The sequence below is a fragment of the Antechinus flavipes genome, chromosome 2, assembly GCF_016432865.1.
Source record: "Antechinus flavipes isolate AdamAnt ecotype Samford, QLD, Australia chromosome 2, AdamAnt_v2, whole genome shotgun sequence".
In the NCBI taxonomy this organism is placed as follows: Eukaryota; Metazoa; Chordata; class Mammalia; order Dasyuromorphia; family Dasyuridae; genus Antechinus; species Antechinus flavipes.
In genome coordinates, this window is record NC_067399.1 from 344,051,391 (window position 1) to 344,064,651 (window position 13,261).

The 13,261-nt window shown below is 34.5% G+C and overlaps 1 protein-coding gene across 1 annotated transcript in view; it reads left to right on the forward strand.

Moving 5' to 3' along the window:
• Window positions 1-318: 318 nt before the first annotated feature.
• PSMC6 (proteasome 26S subunit, ATPase 6) overlaps window positions 319-13,261 on the forward strand; it is a 29,274-nt gene continuing 16,331 nt past the window's right edge. The window contains exons 1-6 of the mRNA XM_051977954.1: window positions 319-446; window positions 1,434-1,513; window positions 1,591-1,630; window positions 2,645-2,697; window positions 11,353-11,420; window positions 11,749-11,863. Of these exons, the coding sequence (XP_051833914.1) occupies window positions 320-446; window positions 1,434-1,513; window positions 1,591-1,630; window positions 2,645-2,697; window positions 11,353-11,420; window positions 11,749-11,863 (483 nt within the window). The 5' untranslated portion in view covers window position 319. The remainder of the gene's footprint in view (window positions 447-1,433; window positions 1,514-1,590; window positions 1,631-2,644; window positions 2,698-11,352; window positions 11,421-11,748; window positions 11,864-13,261) is intronic.

Genomic DNA, 13,261 nt, shown 5'->3' on the forward strand with positions numbered 1-13,261 from the left:
GCTGTTTGAAGCTTCCGAGGCAACCCAGAGGTTCAGTATACTTCTTACTCTTTCGTCCCTTACCAGAAGGGGGCGATGTGCACGGAGGTCGGCTGCTCGGCTCCATCAGAGGAGTCTTGCCTGCTGGTGGAAACCGAAGTGCCTGTTGGGAACGAGGGAAGAAAGTAGGAAAAGACCAAAAGGAAGAAGGGGAGGAGGAAATGTGGGTGAGGAACTCGGGTAAGGAGGCGGGGCGTGTCGAATCAGTTCCACTTTTCTCTCCTCCCTCCCTCGTCCCCGCCCCTCTTCCTCCCCCTCTCCTCCCCCCGCCCTGGCGGCCATGGACATTCCCAGCATCCCCTATGAGAGGCGTCTTCTCATCATGGCGGACCCGAGAGATAAGGCTCTTCAGGACTACCGTAAAAAACTGCTTGAGCACAAGGAGATCGATGGGCGTCTCAAAGAGTGTAAGTATTCTCCCTTTCTGCCAATGTTTTGATGACCCCCCCCCCCCCAACTCCTCTCTTTGCCGAGGGAAAGCCAACTTCTGGGAAGTCTCTTGAACGTTCAAGCCGTCGGTTGTAGCACAAGGCGCTTTGTCATTGTATTGAGTCGCGGCAGCTTAGAGCCGAGTGCGGCCTGGGTAGTACGCACGGAGCTTGTGGGCACGGGAGGAAGCCCAGCCTAGGAGAGGAAAAGTGGGAAAGGTCCTGCCATCTTGCTTTTGAACGCCGAGTAGGGTGAAGTAGTGCTTGTATCTTAGAATGACTTGGGCACTAGGCCCCATGGGATGTGAGCTGCAAGGGTTTAGAAAGAAAGTTCTGCGATTGCAAACGCCACAGCACAGGGAGAAGAACATTTAACGCTGCTTACATACAGGAATGTAGCTTAATATGTGTTTCTGGAGGAATTAAAAAAGAAAAACTTTTAAAAAGCTAGGGGCTCTTGTACAGGACTCTTACTGCCAAATTCACTTAGCTTTTTGCCCACCTATTTCCTAAACTAAAAGGATAACAGCATTTTAACACATAGTATTTTTTATTGAACATTTGGACTCGTTTTATCCAAATAGTAGAGTTTTGTACTTGGATCACAGAATGAGCAGGATGCAAGATGTTTTGAATTGGGAGCATCTAAACTATTATTCCTAATGTGTCAGTGTATGTCATCAATCATTGGTAAGTAAACACAGTAAGCCAGTAGAGACAACTAAATTCATTCAACACATAGCCCATAAAAGTCAGGTTTCCACTTGACAGAAAAATCAACAATCACTCATTAAGAAACAACCTTAAGTTAATAGATGTTTATATACTCTCTAGTATTTCTTTTAAAATTTAATATGTCAGATAAAGGTGCTTTAAATTTTGATAAAAAAAAACTAATCTGAATATATTTAAGTAAAATTTCCAAGTTGTAAATACTTGTTTAATATATTAATTGTTTTATTTCAGTAAGAGAACAATTGAAAGAGCTTACCAAGCAATATGAAAAGTCTGAAAATGATCTGAAGGCCTTACAAAGTGTTGGGCAGGTAAATTGTTGATTTGGTTTGGTTGGATTACTAAGGTAATCAAATTAAATAATAACACTTTTTTTCTTTTTTTGTAGATTGTGGGTGAAGTACTTAAACAATTAACAGAAGAAAAATGTAAGTAGATGATGGAAATATACAAAATACATACAGACATATAGAAAAATATATAATTAAAAAGCCACTTGACAAATTAGAATTTCCTTCAACTAGTCATTTCAGAATTGTCATTTTTAACTTGGATGATTCAAATAAAATAACATTCTTCTACAGATAATCTTTTTAAAAAATTATACAATTACATATATGTCTGTATTATGAACTTGACAATCACAAACAAATATGGACATTTCCATAATGGGCAAGGTCAGAAAAACAGAATTGTATTTGAAATTCTTCCACATACAGTTTGGTGGGTCTTTTTGTATTTCAGATTTAACATGATGTTACCCATATTGTCCTTTTTGTTTGTGCCCCTTCTGAACTTTCTTTAATGGGCATTTTTTTAAAAAAAAGTTTCTTTGATAATATTATCTTTCTTTTTTGTATGATTGTCACTGCCCTTTAACAAATGAATTTGTGTTGTATGGTTTGTCTAAAAATGTCTTATCTTTTCTGTGCCAGAAGAGAAAAATATGATTTATCATTTTGGAGTTGTGATCAGAATTTTCTTTCACAATTGTCCTCTATAATATTGTAGTCAGTGCATGATTCTTCTAGTTTTGTTCACTTCATTTTGCAACCTTTCCCCTGGGTTTCTCTCAATCTGTCGCTTTTTATCTGTAATTAGTCGTTATTTCTTATGCAGAATAATATTCCATTTCATTTATATATCAGAAATTGTTTACCCATTTCCCGAATGATAGGCACCACTTTATTTCCAGGTTTTTGATATAAGTGCTATCATACATAGCATTTAAAGAAGATAAATACAAAGAAAGCCTTTTTTCTGATTTATTTTTGTGTTTTGCTTTGTTTTTTAATATTTTTGCAGTACATGTCTAGTAAGTGTATCAGGATAAAAGTATATGTACAGTTTTAGTGACATTTGTAGTGTTTTTCCAAATTGTTTTTTTACAAGGTTTTTTTTTTTTTTTTTTTTAATGATTCTGGCTTTTTTCCCCTTTCTAGTCATTGTTAAAGCAACAAACGGACCGAGATATGTTGTGGGTTGTCGGCGTCAGGTAATTTAGTTTTACCTTTTTTCTTATTTGATCAAAGATGAATTAATTAAATGAATTTAGAAATAATCAAATTTTAGAGTTTCCCCTCCTTTTTAAGATATAGAAACCAAAGCATGGAAAAGTTGGGTAACGTTCAATATTACACGATTGTTAGTAATCAGGATTCCCAGTTCTCTATTGCAATATACTGTTAAGGTTTATACTATTGATTGAAATCAAGTTTATTGTTTATTTTGGGAAATTGTGACATTTCATTTCTTCACCTCCCATTCACTTCTTGAATTTTTGCATCAGAATTATGACCCTGCTACTCAATTAAAACTTCTCTCTCTTAAGATTATTGGTAATTTATTGATTGCTAGATTCGATGGCTTTTCTCAGTCTTTAGCTTTAACCTATCAAGAATCTTTGATATACCTAACTATGTAGCCATTCCTCATCCCATTTAGAAGGCAGTTTTTTTCAATTTTTATGATTATATTTTCTTGATTATCTTACCAACTCTTTAATTGTTCTTTCACAATTTCCCTTGCTTTACAGTTATCCATGTCCCTTCCTCTAAATGTGGGTTCACTCTAATACTTTGTTATGGGCCACTTTCTCTGTATCCTGCCTTTCTTACAAACTATCCACTTATGACTTTGACTATCCAATCTTAAACATATAGTTTACATTTCCACATATAAAACATAAACAGATTATCCTTACTGACTCCCTTGAAATTAATCTTTGATGTTTACCTTATATTTTTCTTGGTTCTTATATGTCATCTTTTCCATAAAAAACTTTTTGCAACAAAATCCTGACAGAGTCTGATAATTTATTGTCCATTTCCTTTTTCATTCAGGATTATCCTCAGCTCTGCTGGGCATGATATTTTTTGGCTGCAACTCTAATTCTTTTGCTCTTAGACATATAGTATTCTAAGATCTATGTTATTTTAATGTAGTCACTGCTAGGTGGCTGAGTGATTCTATTTGTGACTGCCATATTTGAATTAATTTTTTTCCTCATTGCTTGTAATATTTTCTTTTTGATTCAGGAGTTTCAGAATGTAACTATGATGTTCTTGTAGACGTTCCTAATAGAATTTCTTTGGTGGATTTTTTTTTCTATTTTTACTTTCCCCCTTTAACACTTCAGAAAAATTTTTTAAAATTCTATTAGATCAAGATTTTTTTATCATAACTTTTAGGAAGTCCAATCCTTTTTTTTTTCTTGATCTATTCTCCAGATATATTTTTTTAAATGAGATGTCTCATATTCTCTTTTGGTTTTCATTCTTTATATTTTGTTTTATTTTTCTTGGTCTCACATAGCTTAACTGGCTTTCACTTGCCTAATTCTAGTTTTAAAAGGGTCACTTTCTTAAGATTCTGTATCTCCTTTTCTAGTTGGTTGATTGTCTTTACATAATCTTGTTTTTCTTAGAATTTTTTTAAAAATTTTTTTCCTCAATCTTTTCCATTTGATTTTTTATAAAGTCTTGAATTGTTATATGAATAGTTTGGGGGCAGGTGCCCACTTGATATTGCTGTTTGGTGCAGGGGAGGCTTTTTTGCTGTAATCATTCTGTTGCTCAGACATTTTTTTAGTCTGCCCTCCAAAATATACTAATTGCATGATCTTCACAATCTATTTGTGCAGTTTTCAAAACAAAACAAAAAACAAAAGCCCTCAGTAATTGACAGTATTGTCTGGGTAAACAAATTCCCACATTGACCATATCTGAGTTTGATATATCTCTTTCCTTTAGTGACTTGTGTCATCTTAATTCTTTTGGACACTAGTTTATCATAGTATTGTTCAGAGTTTTAAATTCTCTGTGTTTCTCAGTAATTTTTGTTATTGAATAAATCATTTTCCTATTTCTGCTCACTTTAGTCTTTCATAAAATGTTTCCCCAGTCATGTTTCTCTTCTCATTTTAACTGAATTATATTTGAGCAAAATTTTTTCAATTTTATGTGACCAATATCTTCTGAGATTCTTTCTATCCCTTGTTTGATTTCCAAGAAAGCCCTAAATGTGGGCACAAAGTCAGACCCAACTGAAAAATGAGTAAGCAAAGTAGCATTTTAGCATCTTTCCAATTCGCAACTTTAAAAAATAACCTTATTGATATAATTTCTCTTCCGTATCACCTTCAATTCTAAATATATTCTTGTTCCTTCTATAATTTTCTAAAAAGCAGTTCAGAAAAACTGACCAATTCTTCAACTTAGTGAAAGTATATTTAGTATTTCATATCTATGATTCCCTCATTTCTGCAAAGAACTTCAATTTTTTTTTTAACTTTTTCCCCTATTTTTTCTTTCTTTTTTTAATTAAAGCTTTTTATTCACAAAGCACACGCATGGGTAATTCCCTGCATAACCCCCTGCTGTGAATTTTCCCCTTCCTCCATCCCCTCCCCAACCCAGCAGGTAGTCCAATACATGCCAGATCCAATACATGTATACATATTCACACAGCCATCAGGTTGTGCAAGAAAAATAAGATCAAGAAGGAAGAAAAAGAAAAATTGAGAAAAAAGAAACAAAATGCAAGCAAATAACAGAGAGAGTGAAAATGTTATTCTGTGTTCTACCCTCTTTCCCATGGTTCTCTCTCTGGGTGTAGATGGTTTTCTTCATCACTGCACAAGTGGAACTGGTCTGAATAATCTTAGTGTTGAAGAGAACTACGTCCATCAGAATTGATCATCTTATAGTCTTGTTGTTGCTTTGTATAATGATCTCTTGATTCTGCTCATTTCACTCGGCATCAGTTCATGTAGGTCTCCAGGCCTCTCTGAAATCATCCTGCTGGTCATTTTTTACAGAACAATAGTATTCCATAACATTCATATACCACAACTTATTCAGCCATTCTCCAATTGATAGTCATCCATTTCATTTCCAATTTCTAGCCACTACAAAGAGGGAGGGCTGCCACAAACATTTTTGCACATGTAGGTCCCTTTCCCTCCTTTAAGCTCTCTTTGGGATATAATCCCAGTAGAAACACTGCTGGGTCAAAGGGTATTTACAGTTTGATAACTTTTTTAGCATAAGAACTTCAATTTCTAAATGTATCCCAACATCCATGTCTCTTCATTGTTATTATATGGAATATGTTTCAATTTTTTGGTCTTTCCAATGGTTTTTTATATGATCATACTTTTTGACTTCATAATCAGTGACTGCATCCACCAATTCTTTTATAACCGACTCTTGGAAGTGAACTCATCAAGAGCAGGTGGGTTGCTTTTTTAGTCTTTTCTTTTTTATTTTTCTGATTTGTCCCTTATTAGCCAATTTTTGTTTTTTCTCTTCTAATGTAAAGATCATTCTTCATCATAGAGAAAGCAGAATAAGACTTGTGTAAAGCAATCACTCTTCTCCATTGCCTGTTATCCTACCCACTCTAAATAGTTATTCTTTCCCTTTGGATAGTAATGCCTTTTCCAAAATAATTAAAAAAGTAAAACTAAAACTTTTTCTAGCCCTTTTTTCTCATTAGGCTTAGTTTATTGGATTTGAACACTCTTGATACTCTTCTTTCAGGACCATGCCTTTCTTTTATATTCATCTTTCATTATCTGCATTTCTTCCATCTGTGAGTGTGTGTGCATACATGTCCACATGTGCATACATGCATTTGCCACCCAAAGTCTAAGTAAATTTAATTTAACAAATTTAATTCCTAGTGTGAATAAATTATTGTATCTGCTTCTGAGGATACATAGGCTGAAACAAAACTCTCCCTAGCCTTGTGACACTTATATTCTGGGAGAAGATGGGAAGGGAAAGAGAGGACATAATATATATATATATATACTAAATTCTACAAGTAGAAGGCATTAGCAATTGAGATCAGGATAGGCCCTGTGAAAGAGGCTGTGTATGAAGAAAGTTAGAGATTCTAAGAAATAGAGTTGAGGAAAGAGTGCATTATAGGCCTAAGAGAAAGCCTGAAGACGAGGTGTAAATTTGTATATGGCAAATAGCTTGTATGCCAGTTTGATGAGAATGGAAATTAAAGTGTATAATATGAAACTTTTATGGCCAGTCTAAGGATTTTGTATTCTTTAATTTTAGTAGAGGACTGAGAGGACAATTCTTTATCTTAGAATATCAATTTGACAGTTATAGGCAGGGATGGATTACTAAGGGCAGAAAGTGGAAGTAGGGCAACTAATGAGAATGCTATTGTAGTAATCTTGACAAATCATGGAGCGCTCAAGCAGTAGTTCTGTGGGTGAAGAGACAGAGATTGATGCAAAAGATGTTTTGGAGGTAGAATTAATAAGTCTTGTCACAATGTGTGGGATGAAGAAAAGAGAATTGTGTCATAATGTGTGGGATGAAGAAAAGAGAATTGGCACAGATTGAGGTTGTAAACCTGGATGACAAAATGGATGTGCATATTCTCAACAGAAATGGTAAGTTTTCAAGGAGAACGAAGTTTTGGGGAAACTATGAAGAATGCTGTTTTTAGATATTTTGAATCTAAGATGTCTGAAAATTGTGATGTGATGCTACAACTCAGAAAAATGAGCTGAACGTGCAGGGTTGTTTTCTGCATAATGTACTTGAATTATAATATTGCTTCTGTTTATATTTGGTGTTTAATCGTACTCCATAACCCCCTCTGGTTCCTGAAGTTCCTCGTGTGAATAGATATTTATATATAATGGCTTTTCTCTCTGTTCTATCTGAATAATATATACCTTCCCAAGCTATAATCATGGTTTTGATTCCAGCAAATTGGTGTCTTCTATGAAATCAAGCTTTCCTTCTTACATTAGCATTAAGAGAATCTAATTTCTTTATTAGCTTTATAAATTGGCATGTAAAACATACATGGGTCTTACATGACTGGCTCTTTTCTTGGCATTTATCTCCTAAGAATTTCTTTTCCTACAGTATAATTTGACATTTTTATAATAATAATTTTTTTAAACTATCAAACATAGTTGAGCCTTATGGCAATCCTATAAGGTAGGTATTAGAGGCATTATCCTCATCTTGCTAGTGAAGAAAATAAGCTCAGAGAATCTTGCCCAAGATCAAAGAGTTAGTGAAGCACCATACAAACTCCAGTCTTAATGACTTTCGTTTTAACATTGACCCTTTATTTCTGATGGTCTCTCATCTTTTTTTCAGTTTAAAAGCCTTTTGTTTAGACGTCATAGGCAAGTGTATGCTCATAAGCCCTTGTTTCATACACTCTCTGGTTAGGAGCCTGTCATTATTATATTTTGAGTTGTTTTCCAGAATTCTAAGTCCTTTTCTCATATACCATAATTTAATCAGCTGTACTCTTTGAAAAGAGAGTGTCAAAATGGATACTTGGAGTGAAGGAGATTACTGGGTTCAAATTGTTCCTTTGACATAAAACATCTCAGCCTCAATTTCCTTATCTCCAAAATTGGATGATAATTCTTGTATCAGCTTCGAATGAGATGATACATGTAAGGTATTTTGCATACTTTTAAAAACCACTTTACTGGAGTGAGCAGCTTCCCTCCTGACTTCTTCTTGGCAACATTGGCCACCAAACCTGAGCTTGAGCAAGGTCAGCCATGTCCTTCTATATCATTGGCCAGGCTAACAAGCATCCCAACTTAATTTCTCATTTTTGTATTTATTAAATCCAGAATCTTAGAATAAACCAAGATCCATTGATTGGTATGAGTTCTGTTGACTTAAATGTGACTTACATCAAACTGCTGAAGAGTGAAGGCCCAAAATTTAGAATGAAAATTATCCTTTTTCAGGTCTTCTAAAGGTGATCTGTATGATTTTTTAAAAGTTTTTTTTGACATATGTTGGATATAAGTACAAAGTGATTACAAGAAGAGCATAAAAGAGGAAGGGTATGCAATATTAATTAGAAAGGTGTGCTAGATGAGGACTTGGATTGAGAGTGAATCTTGAGTTGATGAAATATAGAATGCCAGGACACACTTAGGGCAGAAGGAGCAAAGGTGTTAAGCACAGGAGACAGATCCTATTTTTGGGATCCCTTGATAATGAATTTCCCTGTGTAGGTCTGGATAGAAGTTTGTGGACTCCTCCAAACCCCAGTGCTATATACTCCCTGTTCCTCTGCCTATCTATTGGGGGCTAGCAGAGGGCTCTAGGAGCTTGCAATTTAATTTCAGCCCTGGAAACAGCCAATGAACAGGAAGAGTGAGGAGAATCTCAGAAGGGCATCTCCACTTTTCAGGCATTGCCTCCATGAAGGGAAGGTGCTAGCTTGGGACCCTTCATAGTGAATACTGGTATGAGAATGCCCCCTGGGAATGAAAGGTTAACTGTCTTGTTCAAGAAAGCAAGGATATTCTCCCTGCTGAGTAAATGAGGCATTGGTCTTCAAGAGAGTTCTCTCAGATAGGTCAAAGGTAGCATTGAAGTCTAGACTGAGAGGAGTAGAGCAGTTCTGCATAGAGGATGGGCCTAGGGGCAGCCAGCTTGTGACAACAACCTTTCGGAGGAATAGTGGAAAAAGGGACTAGAAGAAGCAGTCATCATTTTAGGGGCCCTGAGGCCTGGGCAAGGCCCTGCTTGGGACAGAGAACCATTCCCTATGTGGGACAAGGACTTTGCTATTTGGTCCCCAGTTTAGAGCTGTTCAGTTCAGGTAATCAGGTTTCTCTGATTACCTCTTCCTTGAAACCTGAGAGTTTGGGATGAGAGGGTTGAAAAAGATGAAATCCCCAATATGGGCAAAAGCCCACTCAGACTTCTTGTCATGGTTTGTACTATGGGGCCAGAGGATGTTGGAGGTAGTGTCTGGATAGCTCTTGGTACAGAGGTACAGAGGCTGTTCTGGGAGAATCAGCTACTTTCTCCCCATGGCACTATCTTCTTGTTCTAAACCAACTGTTGCTTTGCCTTAAACTCCAAGACTATGTCTGGTGACAGGAGGTTGGCTTTTGAGAAGAGAATATTGCCACTGGACCAGGAAGCCATGATAGGAGTCGGTGTTAGCACTTTTGTGGTCCTTTCATTCCTTTTCTTGATTAGTTCCTGGGGCTTGAGAACTGAAAAAGAATAACTTTTTTATCCTCTAAAAATAAGGAAATAATAGATTTTCTCTCATATTGCATGAAAGCATCTTGCACTTATCATGAACAAATATTTAAAACTTAGGGAGGAAAAATACAATGTAAATGTCAATTATTTTCCAAAGTCTTTTTTTTTTTTCATATAACAGCTGTGATGGAAAATGCCATCCTAAACCCTTTAAGATCTTCACTTTATTGCCCAATTATTTGTAATTTTTAGCTATGCTTTTAGAGTTTTTTTGGCAGCATCATTTGTTCTTATGTTTCTAACATGGTAGGCAGTGCTAATCAGGTATAACAAATATAGGAAGGTTGTCACATCCTGGATACATAAACCAGAAAAAATGCAGCAGGCTTTTCTTTTCTTGGGTCAGGTGTTTTAAGTACCAATTAATTGGAAGGAGGGGTACTCAAAATCATCACTCATTAATTTTCTTCATATGGTCAGTTCTCACCCTTACTAGATGGCCTCTCCTCTGGGAGATTTAGAAGTCTAGAACTTGAGTTAGAAGTGATCTAAGAAGTCATCTAGTCCAGTCCCCTCATTTTACAAATGAGGAAACACATGGAGATAGTATTAAGTGATTTGTCCAAGGTCACACAGCTAGTATCAGAGGTAGGATTTTGAGCGATGGTCCTTTAATTCAAGCAGCTTCATTCTTTTCTGATTAAATGTCTTCTTCTTTTATTTATGTCTCATTTGCCTTCCCTCCAAACTCTGGACAAGAGTCAGATTTTGCCTTTGCTACTTTAGAATTTTTTTTCCTGTATTTTCACATTAAAATTTTTTACATTATTTTTACATGGTGAACAGGTATTCACCTTTTAGGAAGGAGACTAATCTATATGTCCTTTGACTGTAGACAATACTTGACTGTTGCAGAAATACAAATGATCTCAGTTTCTATTAAAGATCACTATAAGATTTTTCTGACAACACATTGGCTGAATTCTGTTTACTCCTTAGTGATTCTTACTTTATTAACACCTTGATGACTATATCTCAATTTAGGATCATAATATTAAAAGCTGAAAGAGACCTTAGATTTGGTAATTGAAATAAAAAAGGCAAATGACATACTGAATTTATGTAAGTAATAAAATTTATATAATCTCTTATCCTGTTTTATTTATTCACATGTTTGTTAGAATCAAATGAAGCAATATGTGTAAAGTTTGCCATCCTCAAGGACTTTATACGTTTAATTTAGTATTAGCAGCAATCATTTGTAATTTTAGTCTTAAGAGAATTCTTAGTGACACTGAGTAGTTAATTGACTTTCCCCAGGGTCAGATAGCCAGTATATGTTAGAGGCAAAGCCTGAACTGAGATTTTTCTAATTTAACATTCGCTTTCTAGCCACTACTTTAGATTGTCATTTAGAATGGGATATACATTGAAATTTGTATTATGTGCCTATCTTTTAGATAGACAGTGACATACAGAAAAGAAGTTATATAGTGATAATATTATTTGCAAATGAAGGGGTAAAAATAAAAGCTTTGTTTGTATAATTCGGTCTTCTGTCCATAAGTTGTATTTATTTATGTTTGCTTCATCTAATATTTTTATGTCATACTTTTACTTTACAAAATTAGCTTGACAAAAGTAAGCTGAAACCAGGGACAAGAGTTGCTTTGGATATGACTACACTAACTATCATGAGGTAGGTTTCAAAAACCATATTTTTGCACTTCATTCTTTTAATTTCATGAAAGTAAAGTTTTATCTAAAATATTTAATGATTTCCTTGATCACGTAAGAAAAATATCTCCTTTTTATTAATTTGTAGTATGAGTAATATTAACTTAACTCTGTTTGATCTTCCCAGTTCATTAAAATAGGAAGTAATAGTTAAATGACGATTTAATAAAAAATTTTCCTTTAAAGATTTCTTCATAAGATAGAGTCCTTTTTTTTTTTTTAACCATGTCTTTAGTTTGAAAGAAAATAATGTTTTTTTAAAAATAAATATACCTATTTTAACTTTACAGATACTTGCCAAGAGAAGTTGATCCACTGGTTTACAACATGTCTCATGAAGACCCTGGGAATGTTTCTTATTCTGAGATTGGAGGGCTATCTGAACAAATCAGAGAATTGAGAGAGGTATATAGTTTTCTTTTTTCCCTGAAGTTAACATTAGTGATAGTTTTAGTATGCATTAAGAAAGTAATGGTATGACAATATTGTTAATAAATGATGGTTGCTTATAATAAACCAATTACTGTCTATACCTGTGAGAGGAGAAGGCTAAATATGAAAAATATAAATGTTACTAGGTAATTTGGAGACAAATGGATAGCAAAAAAAAAGAGCAAATAGTCTTTTTTGCTTTGCTAGGAAAAAAAGCAAAAATGTTAATTATCATTCAAGAAGCAATATGATATAATAAAGGAGAGAGAATTGGTCTTAGAATCAGAAAAACCTGATTCCAAGAATGACTTCTGACACATATTGTCAGTTAAAGTACAGGACAAGTCACTTCATATTTTAGGGCATCAAACAACTTTCTAAAACAAAAAGTTACAGAGAAGGTACTGGCCTGCATTAGCAGGAGCTGGTGCACCTGGTCATATCCAAAAAAAAAAGTGTGTTCTGCCACATGGTTATTTTACATTACAGTTTCAACTTGTTAAAATAATTTAATCTTGGAATTAGAACTATATTATTTTCTCTGTCAGCATTGAAATAATAATAAAGATAGGTTTCTATACTTCAAAATATATTAAAGTTATTTCCTGCTGTTTAATAAAGTTATTTAGGAGTGGCTTTTCTTTAACTTCTTAGAGGTGAAATTAAATTATAGATTTATCTTGAATTACATAATAGATCCTGAAAAATTGTAAAGTGACTCATTTTCTAGTTGATTTCATTCTAATTTGATATCTATTCCCACATTTCCTAATCTATACCCTATTAATTATAATTAAGAGTTCAAAACCTATTCTATCCATCAGCAAATCTATAACTGGTAAATTATCCCTTGCTCTCCTAATTTGCTTATGGTATCATTCTTTATGCCCAAATCATGTACCCATTTTGACCTGATTTTGGTATGGGGTGTGAGATGTAGGTCTATGCCAAGTTTCTGACGTGTTATTTTCCATTTTTCCCAGCAATTTTTCTGAAGTAGTGAATTGTTATCCCAAAAGCTGGAATTTCGGGGTTTATCAAATACTAAATTACTATAATGATTGATTATTGTGTCATATGTATGTAACGTATTTCAGTGATCTATCACTGTTTCTTAGCCAGTATCAATAGTTTTTATGACTGCTGCTTTATAGTACAGTTTTAGATTCAGTACTGCTAGGACACTATCCTTTGTATTTGTTTTTTCCATTAATTCCCTTGATGTTCTTGACCCTTTGTTCTTCCAGATAAATTTAGTTACTATTTTTTCTACTTCTACAAAATAATTTTTAGCAGTTTGACTGTTAGGGCATTGAAGAAGAAGACCAATTTAGGTAGAATTGTCATTTTTATTATGTTAGCTTGGGCTAC